The sequence below is a fragment of the Pelobates fuscus genome, chromosome 1, assembly GCF_036172605.1.
Source record: "Pelobates fuscus isolate aPelFus1 chromosome 1, aPelFus1.pri, whole genome shotgun sequence".
NCBI classification, from domain to species: Eukaryota; Metazoa; Chordata; class Amphibia; order Anura; family Pelobatidae; genus Pelobates; species Pelobates fuscus.
In genome coordinates this window covers 299,036,666-299,062,207 of record NC_086317.1, presented here as the reverse complement: position 1 = coordinate 299,062,207, position 25,542 = coordinate 299,036,666, and the positions used below count along the sequence as shown (strand labels likewise).

The window sequence follows — 25,542 nt, the reverse complement described above, 5'->3', positions numbered from 1 at the left end:
ACAATTTCCTTTTCAACATAAATAAAAAAAAATGTTTAATTAGTAAAGTACCATAATCTAATGAATTATTAGATTGTGTGAGTTTGTGCACAATATAATATCAAAAATATTTAGTATGCAATAGATCCAAGGATATTGTGTTTTTTTATATGAATTCAAAATGAAAATTGATTTTTTTTCCATTTCTAAAATTAAAAGAGCTATATTTCAATATATTTTTAAATGCATTATATATTCAATGTTTAAACATGGGAAGTAATTACACTTTATTTAAAGCAAATGACTGAGTAATAAGTTGCTTCTCTTGCAGAGTTCTGCATTAATTATAAAGTGAATTTTCTCTGTATTTTCACTAGACTAGCGAAGAGTCATGCTAAGATATTGGGTCACACTACATATTGACTGACAGGCTCTTGGATGGGATGTGCGATATGAGTAGCCTAGTTTGTGTGAGCAAATGCATAGGTGTATGGGAGCTGATAGGTGTGTTCATGCAGTTAATTAGATGTGTGGATGGAGGTTTAGCAGTGGAGTAAACATTTAGTCCTTGAACTCAGCCACCATAATACCTTGACGTCAGTTGGTCACAAGGTAAAATACCTCCCAACTATTTCCACAAATATCTGTACAATTTAAAAAAAATACAAAAGCTTCACAAAAAAGAACAATACACAATTACTGGGAAAAAGTGTTAGCAAGAAGTGCTATAGACCACCTGAGTGGGAACCCGTTATGCCACTCTAAATAACATAAAATAAATACATACAATAGGTGGAACACTTTAGATGAATCAATAGTAAGCGAACCTCTCCCGTACAGTGCAGACCCGGAAGTGATTGCAGAAGGTCACGTGATGACATGGTGTGTCGTGGGAACGTGGTTGCTAGGCAACAAGTATACAGTGGTGAGGGCCGTGGGAAAAAAATGCACTGATAGTGCTTACCAAAGCATGGAGAATAGAGCTAACCCACCACTCCCAGCGACTCAGCCAGCTTTGCACGGCGCACAATGAATGACGTCATTCATTGTGCACCGTGCAAAGCTGGCTGAGTCACTGGGAGCGGAGGGTTATCTCTATTCTCCATGCTTTGGTAAGCACTATCAGCGCATTTTTTTCCATGGCCTCTGCACTGTACGGGAGAGGCTCACTTACTATTGATTCATCTAAAGTGTTCCACCTATTGTATGTATTTATTTTAAAAATACAAAAGCAAAGGAAAAGAGAGTAAAGTAACAAGGGTAATAGCTACATAAAATAGTATATGCGATATAACACATATCCATGAACTTGGCACAGAGTTAACCAGCACATAGGATAGTAAGGGTTTATTTTGTTTACTGTGCAGCAAATTTCCTGTAGACTTGCTATTCTATAAGAAGAATACCATTACACTGCTAAGAGAATCTAGTCCTTAGTGATTTACCCCAGCTTCACTGATATCAGCACACTAGAGGAAAAGAAAGCTCATTCCCATGAAAAAGGTGAAATAGTGTATTTGCGCTGCATTGACAACCAAACTACAAAAATCTGAGTTGGAAAAAAAAAATCTCCCTTGTGGTTGAGTTTTGAGACTTTTTTGTTATTTAGTGAACAAACCTTGTAGTTAAAATGATTCCTTATTCCTTTAAAGTAATTGAAACTTTGCCTTATCATTGCAGTTTGTTTACCCATGATAATAGTAAGCTTCTTTAATTTCTCCATAGAGAGTTGTTTTATTGAAAGCAATTACAAACTTTTAAGTGTTTTCTTCCAACAGTAATCAACATTTGCAAAATCTACCTATCAATTATGTATTTCTGCAATGAAGTTGGATTACATTTTGCTAAGGTACGGATTTGGACTCTTTAATTCTTCCCAATGCAAGCATAATAATTTAAGCTATATTCATTTACAGTCAAGTAAACAAGTCGAAGTTCGCCACTTACAGCATTAAAAGTACGCTCACATGTTTTGTTTGTGATACTTCTGCTGCCAATCTCTTTAACTCTGTTAAAGCTTTCTCTGGTGTAAAGTGTCTTATAGAGACAAACCGTTATAGCGTAACCCCATGTTGCTACTCTAGGTGGCTAGAGGTGCCCTCAAGGTATGTGCAATTAATGTGTCCCATGATTTCCTTCACAGGTAACATACAGGGAATCATGGGACATTTGAATTCCGCTCCAGAACAACCTTGCATTTACTAAAAATGCATCATTTAGTAGAGGTTCTTTTTAAAAATAAAAAAACAAAACAAAATAAAAAGCTTACTTTATGCTAGCTATTACAATGTTTAATTTTCCTCTGAAATGACAACACCCCCTTATCACTGATTTAGTTCTTGTGATTATTTTAATTGATTGTTCTTTCGTGTAATAATTTATGAGAGCATACTCTGCATTTTCTAGCAAGGTGTTCCAGCCCATCACCATAGAACATCTCCTCTAAACCTGTCCCTGCATAAACAAAAAAAACTTCAATATCTCAAAAATAATTGAGTCCTAGTGGGTCGATTCCTGATTGATGAATACTCATCCAGGTTAGCAATTTTGTTTCCTTGTTCACTTTTCGATTATTTATCAAAGACAATTTGATTGTCTTTTAAAAACGATGACAAACATAGTTGCTGTCAATTGTTCATTATTTACTGAGACCAAATTACCATACTAACAAATAAATGCAAAATCATAGAATACATCATTTTGTTAAATTCATTTGGCTAGTAGTGGTGCAAATTATCACTGAAAATTGAATAAAGAAGATTCACTGAAATAAATGCAGCATTCTAGAAAAAATATTTTGATGAAATAACAAATTTAAACGGTAACATGGGTTATAAAACCAAAAACAAGCATGCATTTCAGTGGCCATCCTATAATATAAGATCATTTTATAATGTGGACTGTTCCTGATTGCAAATGACAATGGTTCATTTCAACCAGATGAGGTATTATTACTGGACATTTCAGTCCTGCTTCTATAAAAAAAGAGTCTCAAGTAAACTGTTTTGGATTTTTGAAAATTGGTTTATAAAGTGCTTCACTCGAAAAGATGGTACTATGTTAACAGGTAGAACAGATTAGAAAATCAGAAAATCAAAAAAAGTTATACCTTTAATGCTTACTGAGAGGGATTTAAAGGAACACTATAGGTACTCTGCTTCATATAAAGGGGTTAAAGTGTTAAATTGTTTTTCATTGTTTAATGCTAAATGCGTTTCCCCAACAGTCTGTACCATCTGTATTGTTTAGGCTAATGAGGAAGTATTGGTATAGATAAAGTGAGTAATCTCTGTCTTAGCCAAACCTCAAGCAGAAGCCAGGCTCTGGGCAGCTAGGGTATCTCATTTAGTGCTAAACTATTTAGCATTGAATGGCAGTATGGCACCAGTGGACTCCAGTCACATTAACCCATTGAAAAAAAAAACAAATTAGTTATTGTGTCCAGAGGGACCCTTTAACAATCAGGATTCAAGTCACTAAAGTTATCTCTTCAGGCAAACTGTTTCAATTGTCAAATAAGTCCATAATATAAGCATTTATACATTTTTGATCTCAAACATACATTTTTACTTGCTGCTAAACAGCTTTCGATATTTGAAAAGTAAGAACCACAATTTATTCTGATCCCAACATGCTTTCCTTGTTTTCTACTGTTGAAGCCAAGACATTCAAACAATATATCCTTGTGCAACAGCAAAAATCAGTCAACATAATGCTTTTATTGATTCAAACAGCTAAAGTCAATGAATGTCACTAATGGATTTTCTATAATGCAGTTAGTTTTGTCTTAAATTGCTCAGTGAAATTATTGTCACACAGTACATCTAAATAAAGTCATTATATTTTAATCCAGGAGAAATGTTCATACTGCCATTGTGTGAAAATTGTTTTGTTAATTTGTAAAACAGAAATGTGTAGAAAAGTATATGTTTGAGAGCATAGAGTGCTTCACTTGTGATCATATGTGTAATAACTAGTAGATCTTGCAAAGGAAGTATATAGAAAGATTACAAGGTGATTAATAACAGCATATGCATATTGAAGGGTATCAACATGCTTATTATTATATTGTACCATAGATGTATCAGAACTGTGTATGGAACCTACACGATATTAGGTGGTTTTAATGTTGTGGCTAATCAGTGTATGCTCTGGAAAGATAAAACATGAATTCAGTGTACAGCTAGGTTCAGGAAGCAAAAGCTATCAAAGAGTGTATACAAAAAAATTGAGCTGTGCCATTCTACTACTTGTCCTTTTACTTCAATAAGTAGAAGACAAGAAAGCAAAGTTATAGTGCAAGTGATTTTTGCATTTTTCTTTTTATAAAAACATGCACATAATCAGTAAATGCATTATACTATTTCATATACTTTCTTATAGTTTTGACACCTGCATGTCCCTTTAAGACCTATTGAAGAGACCTTCTTTGAAAAACCTTATGATGTATTTTAATAGCTGGCCGTCTATGTGTGGACTCTACTAAGACATCATTGTGTAGGTAACATGCCAAAATAACACACTGTGTCACTTATCAGGACACAAGATCAACATTTCCCTGAATCCTTTTAATGTTTAGTACAGAATTACTATAAATTAGGCCATTAGTCCCATACTATCTACACTCTTTTATGGAACCTAAATGAGCTATCACAATTAGGTGGTTTAGAAAGCAAGCCATTTGTTCCATACACATAATACTGTATCATTTAACATCCAGACAGGGAATTACTGTTATGGTTAACATTCATCATAGAGATTAATATCTATCTTGAAGCCTTTTATTGAATTTACTACTTTTAGTTTTCAGTATTTAATATGGAAGATGGATCTGACAGCCACCATGAGGCAAGCTCTGGAAACATATTCTGGTTGCATTATTATTTTTACCAAAAAAAAAAAACTTGTTGTGTTGCTTTTTATAATGGACTTCTATGTATTAACTCCCTAATATCTTTCTTTGTTTTCTTTAATACCCTTTGAAATAACTACATTATTCTACCACTGTGTTTTGCTTGCTTGTACTATTAACTTACCCTTGATATAGCAAAGCAGGGACCAATGAAATTACTGAGCAAATCCTCCAATTAAAATCTTCAAATATAAATTAGGAAGATCCAAAAATCCATAAAAGAACTAGTTTTATTAGAAAACAAATAAAAAAACAAACACAGCATAAAAAACACTAACACATTTCACCCAAAATAAGGCTTTTTCAAAGTGTTGTTTTTATGCTATATTAATTTTTATTATTTGTTTTCTAATAAAACTAGTCTTTTTACAGACTTTTGGACCTTCCTAATTTATCTGTGAAGATTTTAATCAGAGGATTCGCTCAGTGATCTCCTTGGTGGGGATTATGCCACCTACGTCTATTAGGATTGAGCAATACCTGACATTGCTCTCCTCTTGTGAGTATACATCCTCTTAATTATTTTTTATCTTAATAACACAGAGAACGCTAGATTCTGTTTTTATTTGCATTTTATACACAGATGATCCCTGACTGCTACTCTGTGGTGCACTGAAAAATAATACTCTCAAAACTACTAAAGACGCCACCCAACATACAACTAAGACTACCAACATATCCACAGACGGGGATTGTACAGTCCAACCAAATATACCTGGAGCCGAAATACAGTCGCCAGAAAATGTTAAGTGTATTTCGTTTTATTTAGAATAACCAGTTATCTATATACTACACTATATTTTATTTTCTCTTTTTATTCCCTATATTATTCCATCCCTATCTGGATTTGAGGATATTACTGAAAGTGCTGCTTCCCTGCTTTTCCCTTTTAATATGTTTTCTATGTTTACATTTTATTCTATTAACTATGATTAACATTTCAACTAGAAAATACAAAATACGTTAGTATTGAAAATTATAATGTATGCAACTTTTACCCGACTACTATAAATTGAGAAGTTTAACGTGTGGCTTATGAAACAAAAAAAAACACTTATTGTAATGTATTGTGCAATACAATCAAATTGTTAAATATAAAGTGTATATTCAGTATGCAATCAATACAGGGAAAATGGGCGAGAGGTTCTGTCAATGTTAATTTATTACACTGACACCTCCCAAGCTCGATATAGCCATATGTCTCGCTTGTAAGACAACAGTGTTAAGCACAATGGGCCATTACGATCAGACACTTAAAAGAGATGCATAAATATATCTGATATTAAATAGTTCTCTGTTCTGAGAATTCTTTATAAGTGAGCCTAAATCGTTGACTTTGAGTTGTTTTTGCCATAGTTATGTGGGTCCAATAACATAGGGTGTTAGTGGGTTTTGGTGGACAGGCCCTATTATTCTATTTCACTGAATGTGAGATCAGGGTCATAATACAACCTTAGGGTGATAACATGTGACGAAGTGAGTGCTGGCAACTGATTTTAAATTCTACACATAGGGCAATTATAAGGAACATTCACTTGGATTCCACAGGGATAGCTTTATTTTTACAACTTTGTTTTTAGCAATTTCGATCTCTAAACATTTTCCATGTAATGTGAGTTTTGCCTACTTTTTAAATTATGTGTTGTGGTACCTTAGATAGTTCTTAGTTGTTATGTTAGCAACTATGTTACTCACAAAAAAATGTGCATTGGTTTTATTTTATTAATGAGTGTATTGTGCATGTAATGGCTGTGATAAATCCATGGATATATGCTCGGAGCGTGTTTCCAGGTGTTTGCTCATAATGCCCATGTCTTTTGCATGACAAATGCTTGCATTTTCCTCACCACAGATGTGTAGCTCTCAGAATAGCTATGTGAAACTATAAGTAGGTAGAGGGCTCAAATTAATATTGTTCTTTATGTGAGTTATGTTTTACTGCATCTCTACTGCCTAGTAGATCTGTACACTGATGGGAACCATTATGAAAATATCCAGTCTTTAAGTTACTCAAGGCAAAGTTTAATATGTCTGGGATATACACTGCCATTGCTCACTTTTTTGCTGTTTGTAAAGGTGTGGTGGGACAGCATCCCTTATTCAATTGCTATTCATCTTTTGCTCAAGAAGTACACACGATATTTCACTACAGAATTTCTTGTGAATATTATGGGGTGAGGGAAATCTAAAAGGAAATCACTAAATAAAACCAAATAACATTTGCACGAAAAGTTAGATTTACAGTATGTTCCAAACTGGGCTGTCAAAGTCTATAATAGACTTGTGCATGGCAAGACAATTTAATTCGGTGGAACCATCTTCCCTGAATATAGAACATTTTGTGGGAAGCCCGAATATCTGCCATATTCAGTGCATTCCGCTGCAGAATTTTAGTACCAATAAAAATCAGATTCAGAAACGCATCAGATGAACAAAAACACAAAGCATGTGCAAAAATTGTAATGCAAAATATATACACAGTATAATATGAAGCATATATTTAGCTTTTCCCATGATACCTACAATATAATATTATGTGTATATTTTGCAGTACAGAGATAGTAGAGGTTTTCTACCATTCAATTCACAGATCAAGTGAGAACAAATAAGAGTTTGACTTAAAAGAGTTTGACTTAAGTCCTTCTTTATAGTTACATAGTTACATAGTTACATAGCTGAAAAGAGACTTGCGTCCATCAAGTTCAGCCTTCCTCACATATGTTTTGCTGTTGATCCAAAAGAAGGCAAAAAAACCTAGCCTGAAGCGCTTCCAATCTTGCAACAAACTAGGAAAAAAAATCCTTCTTGACCCCAAAATGGCAGTCAGATATCTCCTTGGATCAAGCAGCTATTACCCCACTAATTAGAAATTATATCCCTGTATGTTATGTTTTTGTAAGTATTTATCCAATTGCTGTTTAAACATCTGTATAGACTCTGATAAAACCTCCTCTTCAGGCTGAGAATTCCATATCCTTATAGTTCTTACTGTAAAAAAAAAACCTTTTCTTTGCCTTAGATTAAATCTCCTTTCTTCCAGCCTAAATATGTGACCTCATGTCCTATACATAGCTCTGTTTATGAATAGATTTCCAGATAATGCTTTGTACTGGCCCCGAATACATTTGTATAATGTTATCATATCCCCTCTCAGGGGCTGTTTTTCCAAACTAAAGAAATTTCAATTATTAAACTTTGCTTCGTAATTAAAATTATTCTTTTTATAAATTGTGTAGCTTGTCTTTGCACTTTTTCTAGTGCCATGTTATCCTTCTTCAGAACAAGTGCCCAAAATTGCACAGCATATTCAAGGTGTGGTCTTACCAGCGATTTATAAAGAGGACAAATTATATTTTCATCCCGATAATCTATGTCCCTATTTATATATGACAAAACCTAACTGGCCTTAGCAATTGCTGCCCAATTTGTTGTCTATAACAATTCCCAAATCCTTCTCGTGTGTGGTTACCTCTAATTCACTACCATTTAGGGTGTAAGTTGATTGTGCATTCTTGACCCAGAAGTGCATTTCTCTACATTCAATTTCATCTGCCATTTTGGTGCCCAGTCCCCCAATCTACAGTATGTAAGTCCCTCTGTAGCAAAGCTCATATTGTATTACTTTACAAAGTTTTGTGTCATCTGCAAACACCAAAACCTGGCTTTCAATGTATATTTCAAGATAATTTATAAATATGTTAAATAGAAGCGGTCCCAAAACAGAACCCTGAGAGACACCACTAACCACTTTTGTCCATTTTTAAAAAAAATACCATTAATGACAACTCGTTGTACTCTATCCTTAAGCCAATGTTCTACCCAAGAACAGGAATATTCATCTATGATAGTTATGATTATGCAAAGGGCAATAATGTAGGGAACATTGGAAATGTATCAGATTTCAGTGCACACCTTAAACATGATCAAAAATGGTGCAACCTATATAGATATGTTTATTCTTTATACACTTTGCTTGATGTTTGACAAAACTATTACACGTCTTGCAATTGTATTTACTGGGATGAATACCCTATTAAAATTTAGTAAATTGAAATTTTAAATAGAGTCCCACAAGAGTGTGAGTCAGAAAATAAGACATTAAATTACATTTTCAATTTACAAAGGTAAAGCTACGCGGAGAAACTGTACAATATAGTATACAAATCTTTAAATGCAATATACAGAAGTAAATGTGAGAATAAATCAAATCACCATTTAACAAGAAGACCATTCGAGCCCCGGGCTATTTTAAGTCTATAGAGTGAAAAATCTCTGAAATTGTTTGACATGTGTTTTCTGTCTTCAGATTCCACTCCTTCTCCAAAATAAGAGACCAGGTGTCCTATTGAGCTTTCTTCCTGTTCATTATATAACAAAATTAAACACGATGTCTTATTTCAAATGGCATTAAATAAAAAGGTTGAATCAATTTGGCAGCTTAATTAAGAACTACTCCCTAGTCATCTTTTTAAATTAGCCTATTCCCCCCTACCTAGAACATTTCTGGATTTATAGTACAATACTCCTGTATCAAGGCACATAGCATGAAAAAGACCTTTGTTGGTTTCAGATAAAAATGACTTAACACTAATACTAAATTCACGGGGAGCCCTGCAGATGGCAATAAAACAGATTAAAATAATGTATGCTGTGACATTTCCGAATCTTGTGTGCAATAGACTGAGGATGGCTCAGGTAGAAGTAGTAATGGACAAATACCCTGCTGGCAAGCCTGCAGCAAAATTATAATCAGAATAACTTTTCTGAATTTTAACTACCTGCATTACTTTGGAGAGATAGAATATATTCCTAATGCATATGACATGTTTACTTATTATGTATTTGTCAACAGAAACATATGACAGACATTTTTCATTTACTTTCATCTGAAAAACATAATAATGATCTATTTTAATTCAAACAGGTATGGAAATGGATTTATTTTCGATGAAAGTGTTGATAATTGGAGTTGTAATTGGAGTTGTAATTCACTGCAAATTGCCTAAATGCAGTTTGCAACACTATGAAATATTAACTCTTTAGGATCCCAAAACACATATTATATAAAGAAACTCAACATTTGTAGTCACCATATAGTCACAATATAGGTCATCAAGGAAGTTAGTCAAGATTAAAATGCATCCATAATTGAGTTAAGAAATGTGAGTTAGAAAGCAACAACTTAGAATCTTATATGACATTAACTCAAAGTAGAGTATGAAGGAACAGCTGCACTCCAGGACTTTGAGAACATTACCATTCTCTGTTAGAACCTGGCACTGATAAAATGCTGTGAGAATTTTCAAACATGCTGGTGGTTATCCTAAAATATAAGCAAAAATATATCGCTTTTGGAGGCTTTAGAAATCCTTTTATTTGACTGAAAGTAGGCCAGAAGAATTGTCTGGGACAGAGAAGAAATCTTGAAACTGAAAATTATATTGTACCATGCTAAGATGTTTTAACTTAATTTAATGAAACTGCTAAAAGATTATTTTACTTTTTAAAAGTTTTGTTTCCTTTTGTTCCTAGATCAATTGTAGTTTTTTTTTCTTTCTGACAATCTTCAGTCTAGCTTTCTATCTAACAAACTTCATACATCATGTAATTAATGCAAAATCTAAAGGCAGTCACCAGTTCTTGACCTGCTGCATGCATCCTTGTGAATCACTCACTTCTTCTCATATCTTTTGGTCTTTGTAATATTGCATGTTCCTTAAAACCCCAAATGCTCATTAAACACCATCTTTTCTTTAGTTTTACCTTCTCTAATTTCTCTCCTTACCTCTAGAATCATGATATCAGGTCACTCTTTCTCTAACAGGGTCACACTATATCATATACTCTGTAGTGCAATTTGATCTAAAATGAATCTTCCCTTTTGATTCCACATGCTTTACGTTTATATCTTATCCTTTTTGTAATTACATCCAGTGGCTTAAGTATGTACACTTATTATTTGCTAACCTTATCATACCTTATTCCCATACTTGAAACTTATATTCTTCCACAATTACGTGTGTTTCATTTGACCGTTGAACAGTACTGCAGGATACATCGGTGTTCATTAGTAAGAACAATAATATCTAAAAGTCAAAATGACTGGGCTTCCCCAGTCAATGACATCCCGTAGTCATTCCCATGCATAGTTATTAACTAAATAGACTGGAATGTCAGGAGCCTGTCCTAATGTGTTTTATACCCCACCTCCTATAGACTGTAAGCTCGTTTGAGCAGGGTCCCTTTTCAACCTATGGTTCCTGTAAGTATTCTTGTAATTGTCCTATTTATAGTAAAGCGCTATTGAATCTGTTGGTGCTATATAAATGGCAATAATAATAATTATAATAATAAAACTAGGGATATCTTACTTTTTGTAAATGTTTTGTAAATGATTTGTATATTTATTTTAGCTGATCAGATCAAACTTTTAATGATAATTAATATATTGAAAATGGATTTGCTTCCCAAGACGAAATATATATATATGTATTTAAAAACCAAACATACTTTTTATGGACTGGTTTTATTTTCAAAGGATTAAATACTACGGCTTAATTGTTTGCTTCTCACTCTAATATAAAATTTTCTCTGAGCTTGAATAAATATGCTAACCGGTAAATAGGTGAATTTTAATGCAGTAACCACCTTTGAAGTTTCTCCGTCTAGAGATAAATTAGAAAGAAATATCTAACATGCCTAATTGAATTACATTAGGCAACTGTTATTTCCAGTCAAACAATTTACTCAAGATTTATCTAAATGCACTTCTGAAATATTTGGCAGTGGATTTATTTTTGATCAAAAGTAAACTGGGAGTAATTAATCACTGATTCATCAGGAGTATAAAAGCTATTTGGTCTTTTTGACAGATATGAATGCTGTTAAATGAATTAATCTATCCACAGTTGTGTTTGTTCTTGCATAAAATACATGTGAGCATTTTACTAAAAAAAAGGAAATAGCAGACAAGGGATATTAAATATTTTAGATTTGTAATTAAACGTGGGTATGTGGTGCAATCAGATGTTTGTGGTGCAGAAAAAAATGAATTAAAAATGATTGGAAGTGGAAACAGCTATTTTGAAGGATACATTTGAAAAAAAGGTATAAAGTTTTGCAAAGGGAAGATCAGATTGTCCTCAAAGTTCTTAATTCTGTGTCCTCAAAGTTCTTAGGTCTTTAGCCAAAAAATAATTTGGTGGCTCCCCCCAATTCCACTGCTTAGCGTGCCTTTTGGCATGCTAACAATTACAGACACACAAATTCACATACACACATAAACACAGATAGGCAGTGTAATAAGTGGGGGGGAAATGATTAACAGCCACACTGTATGCCAATGAAGTGTTATTGTGTTCTAATACAGGGATTCAAGCCCCATTCTACCCTTAGGCAATAATGGAGTCGTCTGTGAAGCACATGGCCTTTCACCAGGCAAAACCAGTTAGGCTGTTGATAAACTCCTACTCCATTCCCTTCCAGTGCAATCCCCCTTCCCCCAGGAAGCACTTTGGTTCTGTTACATCCTAAGGGATTGACTGAGGGAGGTGTGTCCAGGAGAAGGAAGGGCTAACCTGTTAAAAGCCCTGCGAATAGCACATTCTCTCTCTTTGCATTAACTCTCCTCACCCTCTCTCTCTATTCCCTCTCCCCACTATACACACATCTCTCTTACTCTCAGCAGATGATCAGTGGAGTGGTAACTGTATCACGTGTCTATGCCTGTTTTACTATGTTAATTTAGTCTACTTTCCATTCAATCAATGACTAGTTTTAGTAGCAACATATACTAGCCTATTTTCAAATGTATATGTATTGTTTATTGGTTTGATTAGCCTCTTAATAAATATTATTGAATTGCTAAAAGCAAGGAGTGTGGACTCTGACTTTACACTCGGTTTTTAAGTTATTATTTTAAGTTATTATTAATTCCAAGTTTATTCCAACTTGCGAATTAAGCGTTTATTACAGGCAGACACACAAAGACATGCGCAAGCCACAAGACAGGCACACACACATACACAGACAGACACAAATAGGCACACACAGACAGGCAATGAGATGTGCCAACAGGCAAATACAGGTAGACAAAGGCACACACGGGCACAGACAAGTACAGGAATGTGCATAGGAGTGTATCACAGAGCTCCAGAGTAGTAAAACACAGAATATTATAAATGTTGTATGTCAGTATCACAGAGTTCCACTGTAATAAACTTCACAATTGCTGGTGACATGTCTTTGGTGTCTCCATAAGTGGGATACTAGAGAACAAAGTGGGACCGGGGCAAGGAACTGAATTGTCAATGTGCTTGAAGGCTGCTTGAAGGATTGCATGTTTGTTAAGGGGTCTGTTTGTAGTATAGTGTGTGTAAAAAAAATATTTGTGTGTTTTGTGTTTGTGTTGTACTATCTGTGTCTAGGGCCTGTAGAGAAAGTGTCTATATAGGGGCCTTTGTGTATGTGCTCATAGAGCATGTGTGGGGGTGCAGTATGTATGTAGTGGTTGTAATGTGTGTTTAGTGGATGTAGTGTGAATGTGTATGGGTTGCAGTGTGTGTGGGGGTAGAATATTATTACTGGTAATGCAGTGTGTATGTATGTAGAGGATGTAATGTGTGTGTAAGGAATCTAGTATGTGTGTGCTGGGGCTGCAGAGTCTATGTGACCTGTGGATGCACATTGTGTTTGCTGGGGATGTGTATGGGTGCTGTGTAGGGGATATTTTATGGGATCCAGGATGTAGTTTGTGTGGAGATGGTGATATGGAACTTGTTTTATATATTAATGTATTTATTTCTGTATGCATTTATTAATTTAAACAACTTACAGTTTAGTCCCCTATTCCTCTGATTACCTTTGTGGTGAAATGGGTGGACATCATGCATATCCCAGTGTGGAGAGCCTTTGCTCTCTCCTTTATGCCATTTAAAGACCTTTGTTACCTTGTGTAATAGAACTTGCGAACTCCAGGCTTACAGTATTAAAACGTTGCCATGGTAACCCATGGCATTGTTCTAAATTGCCTGGTGCTCACATTAGTAATATACTAGATTGGTAACCATCTAAATATAAAAACCAGTGGCTCTCTGGGCTCCCCATTTTCCTGATGGGCAGTGACTGACCATTTACTGTTGTTTTCTTGATTGACATGACTCCAAGTGTTCATGAAATGTCACATCTTCCCTGCGTTATTACTGATATGTCTCAAAGTGTCCCTGGAGATTTACACCTTTCCTGTGTCAGTATTGACACAACTCAGAAATTACATTTTGAGAATCGGCTGCGTCATTCTGGCATCAATGGTGACGTGAAGCCTGAATCACATCGCACATGTATCTTTTGGTGCACCAAAATAATGTGACCCAATAATTTTGCATTTCTGTACTTAATCAGCCTCTAGCTAGATGTCCTGCTATGGTTCTTACTGACCCAAAAGCATATTCTGTCACATTTATAATTTGTTGTTTGAGCTCAGGTAGATTATCTGTTTATCCTGATCTGTTTATCCTGTGCTCCCAAAATTTGGCCTTTCTATGCCATGTATCCTGTTTTACCCTGCCCTAGGCTTGCTCTTTGTCTATTGCTGCTGTTTAGTCACTCTAATGACTGGTCATATAGACTACTTATGCTGTCTGTTTCTAAGTGGGTTTGGATTTGCATGTTAGGGTCCTAATCTGTGTTGATACCAGTGGCAGATCCAGTGGGGGGGGGGGAGGAGCAATGGGTCAATTGCACCCTCCCCCTCCCTCCTCGAGAACATAGTGAGGCTGAGGGTCTCCCCTGCTGGCCCAAGCAGGACTGGTGCTATCAAAGCTGCTGTTTGCCTTCACGGACCGGAGGGGAGATCAGTAATCACGTTGCTGGATGGCCGGCAGGTGAGGGAGAGAGAACCCGGGGGAGATCTTACCTGCAGCTCTGCTGGGTTCTCCTCTCGCGAGCACAGAGCGTTACCATGGCAACACTCCGTTCTCGCGAGAGTGAACGCTATCCTGAGCAGCAGGTTAGAGTTTACTCTCACCCCTAGAACCACCATGGATTGAAAGAAAGCAATGTCTGTAGTGGTTATTGTGCCTGGATTGTTTCTTAAAATGATCTGCCACTGCCCCTACTGAGATTAGTTTCTGGATCTGCCACTGGTTGCTACCTAAAATGTGTAGTTTGCTTCTGACATAATGGGCATTCTGATGAACACTGCAGGGATTAAAACATGGGGATGCAGTGTCTGTATGAACAGATTGCTGCACCAGGCCCGTCGCTACCGGACAGGCAAACCAAGCAACTGCGTGGGACCCCAAGCTGGCCCGGGGCCCCAAGCAGAGCCGGTGCTTCCTATAAGGCTGCAGCCGCCTGAGCGCTCTATAGAGAGCCTCAGGCGGCTGCAGTACTCCTCCTCATCACCTCCCCTTCCCTGTAGTGTGGCCCAGCTCCTCTTCCTCCTGGCTGTCAGTCCAGCTGGGTACCACGTGGTACAGGAGATGCAGTTTCCTTTTCCCGGCCAGACTGACAGCCAGGAGGAAGAGGAGCTCAGCCACGCTACAGCCAGAGAAGGGGAGGTGAGAAGAACATAGGGAGGGAGGGAGGGGGGGTAAAAAGAACATAGGGAGAGGGAGGGAGGAGTAAAACAAACATAGGGAGGGGGAGGGGGAGTAAAAAAACATAGGGGGAGTAAAAAGAACATAGGGAGGGGGAGGGGGGAGAGGAACAAGAAGGACACAGGAAGGGGGAGAGGGGAGTAGAACACAGGGAGGGGGATGGGGGAGTAAGAAGGACACAGGGAGGGGGGAGGGGAGTAAGAGGAACATAGAGAGGGGGAGTAGTAAGAAGGAAATAGGGGGAGGAGTAAGAAGAACACAGGGAGGGAGGGTGAGGATATGAGGAAAACACAGGGAAGGGGAAGGTGCGGAGACGAGGAGAACACAGGGAGGGGGGTGCAGAGATTAGGAGATTAGGAGAACACATGGAGGAGGTGAAGAGAATATGGGGGTGGGTGGGTGAGAAGAGACTGGTAGGGGAGGGTGGGGGGGGAGAGGAAATACCACTAAGGGGCAGGGCAGAGCTCTAAGCAGTATTTGCTCTGTAAACCTTTTTTATTTATATAAAGTGTGGGTGAACTTAAACTGTATGGCTATGCTGTGGTTCCTGTAGGCTTTGCAGGCATGTGTGGGGTGGGAGGGGGCCTCCATGTCCATTTTGCTTGGGGCCCCCAAATTCCTTCAAACGGCCCTGTGCTGCACAGATTAAAATTGAACGGAAATCACCATTACTGCTGGTAGTCATTTTGCACAGAGTCTGTTAGAATTGTACAAAAAATGTAAATACTTTTGGCTTTACACTCTAAGCAAATTAAGAGATTACTCTACTTACTTAATGTGAATTTCCCCACTGACCTAAATTGAAGAAATACTTCAGTATGCATTGTTAAGTAGTTGATTGTAATTCCTAATTAATCTGCGTAACGTGAATCTATAATGAGGCCTAAAATGTATTTGTCATAACGCTCAAGAGACACTTTTGAAAACTATTAATCATCTTTTTATTTTTTTAAATCAGGGGCTAATTCAAGTGGACAAACAAACAGTCAATTCAACATCCCCAATATATAAAAACACAGACTAAGCTCTTCTATGTTCCTGTTGTTATAAACTTTACATATATCCAAAGCGCTTATTTATTACAAACACAACGTTGGCTCGTCAATGTTTTTGTAAATTATATTCTATTTTTTTTCAGCTTCTAGAAATAAATATATGCTGTGTTTTAATGTATTATGTTACTTGTACATGTAGTTCAACAAATATATTGTGCCCTGAAGGATTTTGCCACGTTAAAACAAATTAATCTTTATTATCCCTATAGCATGTAAGCTCATTGAGCAGGGCCCTCAACCCCTCTGTTCCTGTGGTCCATTTGTCTGGTTACAATTGCGTGTCTGTTAGTCCACCCATTGAACAGCACTACGGAATAATAAAATAATGATAATAATAATAATTATATTATATATCTGGACTTGAGTGGAATTAAAATAATGTGACAACAATTATATCTTAAACTTTGAAAGAATTTGGTGAAAAATGTATCTCAGCTCTATTCAAATTTGTATTTTTTATTTAAATTTTTGTTGTGCAATGATACATTCACAGATACAGAGATTTTTGTAGATAGAATCCAAAATAGGAAAACAGTAGTACCTGTCTGCTTATAATGCATATAGTCAGCTGTACATTTTCAAAATAAAGCTTAAAAGTTTAAAATGAGAAAAATGGCGGGCGTGGCTTAGTGTTCAAGCCGACAGGATGCACATATGTGAAGCTCCCTAGTTCAGTGACACAATAAGCCTCAAATAATGTTAGAAGACTACTGGATATTTTGGATAAAGCCTATAGACAGGGTTTTCCCCTCCTGACCCTGTCTTTAGATGCTGAAAAAGCCTTCGATAGGGTCGGGTGGGGGTATTTACCAGAGGTGTTGACTGCGTTTGGATTCAACGGCTGGATCCATAATGCAATTTTGATTCTGTATTCCTCTCCAACCGCTCGAACGGTCGGTCCTAATATAGTTGCTGCATGGTTTGATCTCCGTAATGGTACAAGGCAAGGGTGCCCACTATCCCCACTCCTGTATATTTTGTCCCTTGAGCCCCTTGCCCTTTACATTAGGAAAAACTCTTTAATCAAGGGTGTCTTAATTAAAGATATCGATCTAAAGATCTCATTATATGCGGATGATTCTTTAATTACTCTTACCTCTCCAGAACTCTCGTTACACTTCTTAATGCAAGAGATAGATAATTACTCTAAGATCTCTAATTTTAAGTTAAACATTGCTAAATCCTCTGCACTATATATGAATATGGATAATCCTCTCATAGAAATCTTATCCCATAAATATAATTTTATTTGGACCAATACGGAATTGAATTATCTGGGATTGATTATCCCATTAGATATAAAAAATACTATGGAAAAGAATATACTATATCTAATGAAACATACAAATCAAAAACTTAAAACCTGGAAAAACTTGGAAATCTCATGGTTAGGTAAAATAAATATTATAAACTCTTATATCCTTTCAAAATGGTCTTATCTTTTTTATATGATTCCACTCAGAGTACCTAAATCTTAGCTTACAATGATACAAGCCGCATTTTCTAAATTTATCTGGAAAAATAAAATTCCCAGGATTAGTCGAAAAATGTTGTCTAAAAAACTGACGAAGGGTGGTTTAAATTTTCCAAATATTTTTCATAACTATTATGCCAACATGATCAGACACATCTATTTATTACAAGACCCTATGGGGATGCAAGAACCTTGGTTTAAAATAGAATCCGATGGCGCCTCTATTTTGAATCTGCAATACATTATGTGGACAGAGCCAATTAATACCCCTACTAGGGTACTCAAATTAATTCCACGGTTTTGTTACAATCTTTAGAGGAGTGGGATGAAATTAAAAAATTGTTAGGTCTCCGCCAATGTATTCCCAGATCTTCTAGACTCAGATTACTGGAGATAAATATACAAGATCTAACATTAAAACATTGGGCTGATACCGATAAAATGAGAATCTCAGACCTTATGATAGCCGATAATATTTTTCCATTTCAGATCATTGCTGATCTCCTACATATTCCCCGTCGGGAAATTTTTACGTACCTTCGAATAAAGAACTATATTGAAAAGAATCTCATAAAGAGCTCTTCTTCTTTTTCTACTCATTTGGAACATATTTTCAACTATAAGTCTCTAAAAAAGGTAACTTCGATTGCCAATCAGATGATGGACTTATTAAATTCCACTCCTTACAAACTTATTAAAATCTGGGAATACGATCTAAATTTAGTTATAACCGAAAAGGACTGGTGTATTTCATTAACTCACATTGCTAAACATATTCATTGCTTAAATTTGGTGGAATGCCATTTTAAACTTCTATTTAGGTGGTATTTCACAAGAATTGCCAAAATGTATGATAATTATGACTCTACATGTTGGAGATGTGGAACCCATACAGGTTCTTATTTACACATATGGTGGTCCTGTCCGATGGTCTGTCCTTTATGGTCTTGGGCTTTTTCCATATTTGGGTCTTTGTCTCACACATCCTAAGATAAGAATCCAGCAGTTGCTCTTTTGCATTTAAACTGGAATCTTAAATCAAGAAATGTTGTAATAGCTATTCATTGCTTTGTTGCAGCAAAAATCCTAATTGCTAGAAGTTGGAGATCATCCATCCCCTTTCAAAAATCTCTCCTGATTAAGCAAATCAGGTTTCAGGTGACGATGGAAAAAGGCTTAATAAATAATATAGGCTTATTGTCTAATAGAAAAGAAGAACTGTTCTCTGAATTACTTTTAAACCTTTCTTGATGAAATGATAAGATAAGGCTTTTTTCTTTTCTTTGGATGATGTTCTCTTAATATCAATGGTTTGATTCGATTTGGTTTAGTTACTCTCTCCGGCTCTGATGGGTTTTGGGTGTATTTTTTTTTTTTTTTTTTTTTACTGAACTTATGTTTTATTTTGTGAATTCAAATGATATTAATGTCAGCTGATACATTGCCAACTTGGTTGTATGGTAATGTATGCCTTACTGTTGGATAGGATATTCACAATGAATTTATTGTTTTTCTTTTTGGATGTCTTATATGTTATATGTTTTGTTGTAAAGAAGAAATTTTTTTTTCAATAAATAATTATAAAAAAAAAAAAATAAGCCGCAAATAATCGGTATACTCAGTGATTTTTGACACACAGACTAAGGTACCCTCCTTAGTATGTCCCAGAGACAAAAAAACAAGCCGACCAAGGTGGACCAAGTGTCCTTTTTCTTAGCAAAATCCTCGCATTGGAAGCCTGTGAGGACCTACCTCCCTCCCAAGATGGTGGCAAAGCATACTCGAGTGAGTCTTCCCCTTTCCCTCCAGCCTCTCCAGGCTTAAAAGTAGCTGAGAGCCCTTTCACTACCTCTGCCATGTAGGGAATGCTGGCCAAACACAATCCTGGCTGCAGAACTCCGCAAGGAGATACATGAAATTGGCCACAGGTCCTCCCACATGGAAAAGAAGATGGATGAGTTTGTGGAAGCCCATAATAGTGTAGCTGACAATTTACAAGACATGGATCTTTTACTTGAAGCTTCCAGACCTGGAAGATCGTTCCCGGGGAAACAACCTCCGCATAAGGAGTATCCCTGAAAATGTGACGACCGCAGAGTCCCATAATTACCTGTTAGACTTCTTTCAGGCGCTGACGCCGGGCATCCATCCAGTCGACAGAGCCCATCGCCTCCGATGCCTGAAACACTTTCCCCATCTGTGGCACAAGACGTTATCACATGCCTTCATTTCTTCCACGTGAAGGAGAAACTTGCCAGAGCATGCAGAAATGGAGACATTCCAGTCCCTTACAAGGACATTAAAGTTTTAACTGATGTCTCGGCAGCCACCCTGCAATTTTGTAAATCGCTGGCTCCATCTACCTCCACGCTCCGAGCACACATAATCTTCTACCGCTGGGGTACCCGGCGAAAATGTTGATCCAACGTCAGGGTGTAATCTATTCGGTGGCGAACATAGCGGAGGGTCTATGTTAAATCCTAGATTGGGGCATTCCGCTACCAGACCTAAAATACCTTTAATGTCCCTAGAATGGACTCAAACCTAACCTACATGTCTCCAGAGACACCTTGAGTATCAGATGTGTATGTGCGCAACTTCGTACTATGTTTTTTTTTCAACTAGTTATTTCCATGATTTTACTCAATTTAAATTTACTGGATTTTATTAATGTTTTGTACTCTGTACTCTACTTGTCCTAAAATATTCAGTATCACTACTATAACTGATACCTTGCTACCTGACTCCTGCTCTTTCAGGGAAAAGTCTGTGGTGATCTCCATATGGCAGCGATTGACCCCTACTATAGAGGTTGTTAGATACCGACACTGCCAATCTACTGTTACAAGCCCAAAGACACTTGCCATTCATCGCCTACAACTTCCCATACTCCTGTAAGGACATGAGTTTTGTTTTATAAACCCCCCCCCCCACTATTTTACGTTAGTAATTTTCTTCACCTTAAGCTAACTAAACAACACCCAGCCTACCAAAGGCTCCTTATGAAACTCCCCCCTCTGAGTCACTCCCACTTCTGGAACCACTCAAAACCACGCACACCAAGATACGTGTCTGGTCTCTCTAAGACATGTTTTAGCTCATGTTATATGAGCATTGTTCGAATTCCACTTTTGGAAATCTAACACCCAACACCCCACTTGCCTAGTTTGATACCTGTGTTTCCCTGTTCCCTCGATTCCACCTGTCACATATCAATTTCTTTACCGCTACACATAAACCACTGAACGTCCGACCACACATAATGGTTAATGGGAATATTCTTTGGTGCAGGATTTACATCCTCAGATACTTACCTGCAGTACTCAGTGTAATACTCCATTATGAAAATTATGACACTGAATGTAAAGGGACTTAACTCTCACGGTAAACGGAGGCTACTTCTCCATGTCCGAATCGACATTGAATGTATTCAAGAAACGCATTTCTGCAAGCCACACCTCCCGAACATTTATACTAAATACTTCCCAATCCAGTTCCATGCTCTCTCGGAGACCAAAACTAAGGGAGTGTCTATATTTGTGAATAAAGATGCAGCTTTCACTCTGCAACACAAATATATTGACCCTCAAGGAAGATACATAGTGATACTAGGCCTTTTCAATAATGTACAGCACACCCTTGTTTTCACTTACTTCCCTAACACCGACTCACGCAATTTATTGCACTCCCTACTACACGAAATTGACAAACTAAGACAGGGAGGACTCATACTTCCTGGGGACTTTAATTTTATCCTGTCACAAACAATGGACACATCCACTAAACACACATGGTTTAGGAAAAAGATATTACTTGCTTCATGCAAGCAACTAGATAAACTAATCACTCTCCATTGTCTTTACGATGAATGGAGAACTCTACACCTGAGTAAAAGGGACTACAAGTTCCACTCCTGAGTGCATAATACTTACACAAGGATAGACGCATTCTTTGTAGATAACATTGCGCTGGCGCAACTATCAGACTGCACTATAGGGGAGATTACCTGGTCCGACCTCAGCCCCATTGTACTAACCCTACATGACACATTCCAATTTCGGGGATGAGGCACCATGCAGCTTAATTAAACGCTTCTGTCCCCCTATTTACTGAGAAGGCATCCACAACGGGTTACCTCCCTTCTGATAAACTTTTAGCCACAATAGTGACCATTCCCAAACCTGACAAACCCATAGATGTCTGTAAACATTTTCGCCCTATCTCACTATTGAATACGGATGCCAAGATCTATGCTAAAATCTTGTCTACAAGGCTGGAAAGTCTAATGTCACACTTAGTATACAACGATCAGACTGGATTTGTAATGGACAGAGAGGGCCTTGATAATATCCATAAATTGTCATTGGTGCTTAGAAAACTCAGGGAGGCCGACCGGGGTGGCATCCTACTGGCCTTAAATGCTGAAAAAACTTTTGACCGCCTCGGCTGGACCTTCCTTGAGCGAGTGTTGAGCCGCTATGGTTTCCCACCACAGACTATTCAGAAGATCTTTGTGCTCTACTCCCATCCTACAGCACAGGTGCTGCAGATGGGTTTCCTATCGTCACCATTCCAAGTTTCCAACAGAACGAGGCAGGGCTGCCCCCTTTTGCCATTACTCTACATATTGGCGATGGAACCCCTCCTGCAGACTATCTGCAATCACCCCGCCATACATGGAGTGCAATTTGGGGACAAGCAGATCAAAATCAGTGCGTTTGCGGATGACATTCTGTTATACATTACTAATTCCCAGGAATCTCTACTCTCTGCTTACTAGATGCAATTAGACAATACGGTTGATTGTCTGACAATCCCCAGAATACTAGTAAAACCCAAGCTATGCCGATAGGTGTCCACTCCCAGTCTAGGGAGAATACATATAAGTTAATAGTTCTTACACTTGTTACACTTGCACTTGCTCTGTAGAACTGACCATTAGCCCTCTTTGATTGAAAACACCACTTATCTTCTTAGACCATTCACATTTTAAAGATCTGAAACTTTCCCAGAGTGCATTTTTGAGGTGCTCTGCACTTGGTCATACTGCCAGAATTCCTAAACACTGACTGAACTGACTAATCTTCACCGTAGAAACAGAAGGTAGAGGATGCATACACTTATATAAGACAGGCCTCTTCCTTTGGTGCCACACAGACTGTGGTGACTTTACTCCCATTCATAAGGTACCTCAAAGAATTGTCTGGGCACACAGATTGTCCAAGGCAGATTTTATTGGATAATTGGGAGACAAAGCATGGCTTGAGAAAGGCTCTAATGTAGAGCCAAACTGTTACCACATTTTATCCAATACATTCTGATTTAGAAGACCTGTGTGCCAGGTCAATTCTTTGACAAATTTCGACCTTCATAATTTTTTTTCATAACCTTTTAGTTGCTTAAGCTATGTTTATGTTTCCAACCAAATAGCACATAAACCTGGCAGAATCCATTAAGCAAAGATAACCCAAGAGATGAAAATATCTATTAACTTAAATGTAGGCATTACAACATAATTCACAGAGACTGTGATACATGTAATCTAATATTTTAAATAATACAAAAAGTGAGCACAGTTTTCCTTTAATTGTGAAATATCAAATACATGTTGCTGTTTTTTATTCCATTTACAGATTCTTCCATTTGTAGATTCTTATCTGCCCTATCTTATAAACACTGGAATAAATGTCTCAAAATAGTATATTCTATCAAATATGATCTTAACAAAACAACAAAAATAACTAAAAACTGATATTACATGATATCTATCTATCTATCTATCTATATATCTATCTATCTATCATTATCATCTATCTATCTATCTATCTAAAATTGTTTCTGTCTATTGATTTTTACATTTGCTCTTTTTTAGTTCATTACTGCCACCCAATGACTAAACTGATAAATTGTTGGTTTATTCTGAAGATTTATATCTGCAAACAGATAAATATATATTTTTTAAATTACGTTTATATTTATTTTTCTTAATCTAACACTTCTGTTTTTTTATTTATGTATTTATTTATTTATGTTGGTAAAATATAAAAGTGCACGTCTTATCCCTTATTAGCAGCATGCTTCGATTTTTCATTCCATTTCAGAGTACTGCTATTGCTAATGTTACCTTTGTGACAATATAAAAGGTTATTTAAAAATATATGATATATGTACCCAGTCTGAGTGGGCAGTTCACACAATTAGGTTAAATAACTAGGCTTAATGTTTATATGTACATATCTCATAGATTCATTAAGTTAGTGATACTTTAATACAGCTTTTAATAAATTAGTAAACATCGTCTGTCAGTAAGTTGTCATTGCTTTTTAGATAACATAAAAAATACTATACCTTTGCTCCTAAGTCATTGTATTGAATTTTCAGTGCTGTTAGTCTTTCATCCAAATCTTTTGGATTTTCCGTTTGCTGTTTCTGCACAATTTGACGGCCCGTTTTTATGACTGTCTCCACTTCAGATTTCACTTCACTCAAAATTTTGTACAGTTTCTATAAATAAAAAAAATGGGATATCATTTTGGTTCCACAATATTACTATGCTAATATCCATAGTCTCATGGTGTATTCTTCATCCCACCTCCAGAATTGGATGTGGTATATTTATATGTGAGTGCAATTTTTATAGTCATTTTACCGAATTACGTGTAAGAAAGCCACATATGAATGAAAATTTATATTTTACTATTCATTTAAAATATTATGCTTAAAATTCTTTGTTTTCTTAGTGAGCTTAGAAAATATACATACAACAAATATCAGAGTATGAGTATAAGAGATCAGTAACTGCCCAGTCACTAGTAGTTTTAAATGACAGCGAGAAGCATGTTTAGGCGACATGCCCCTACTCACGGTATGCCACAAGTAGGGGCATGCGGGAGGATTTCACCTCCCTTTTATTAATATGGGAGTCATAGTAACCCCCATAGGTTTTATTGCAGGGGGGTAGGAATTGTTAATATTTATTATAAAGAGGGAGCTGATAGTGCTGCCAGCTCCCTCCTTGTTTTTTTTTTCGCATGCGCAGTGTTATTTCCATCCTAATGGGCGAAAACAAATAATTTTTTACAGATTATCATCCAAAAAAAGAATGTTTTACGGACGAAATTCGGAATGGATGAATTACATTTTTATTTAGTACGAATTCATTCGTACGACACAAACTTTTCACTGGTGCACATGTCTAAGATTTTTAATCCAGTTATGGCCATGAAATGAAGCATACATTTGAAACACACAAGTGTTTTAATTGTCTAAAAAGATAATTATTATGGTCCTAATGACACTTTTCAGTTAAAACCAATACTTTTCCTTTGCAAAACATGAACAAGTGTTTTACTCTCTATACAAACTGTGAGTGAGAAAGTTAAATGGATTTTTAAACTCATCTTCATCCTAAGTGCTTTGAATAATTTACCCCTGGCTATGCTTATTGGACCCTTTAATGACCTTACAAACAAACAGATTAAATACACATTTATTCTCTTCTGCTTCATTAACTGCAATAATTGA

General features: G+C 36.6%; 1 protein-coding gene across 1 annotated transcript in view; it reads right to left on the bottom strand.

Annotated features, from left to right (window-relative positions):
- Window positions 1–25,542, bottom strand: part of DMD (dystrophin) — a 2,317,639-nt gene that overhangs the window by 1,259,369 nt on the left and 1,032,728 nt on the right. The window contains exon 33 of the mRNA XM_063457949.1: window positions 24,367–24,522. Within this exon, the coding sequence (XP_063314019.1) occupies window positions 24,367–24,522 (156 nt within the window). The remainder of the gene's footprint in view (window positions 1–24,366; window positions 24,523–25,542) is intronic.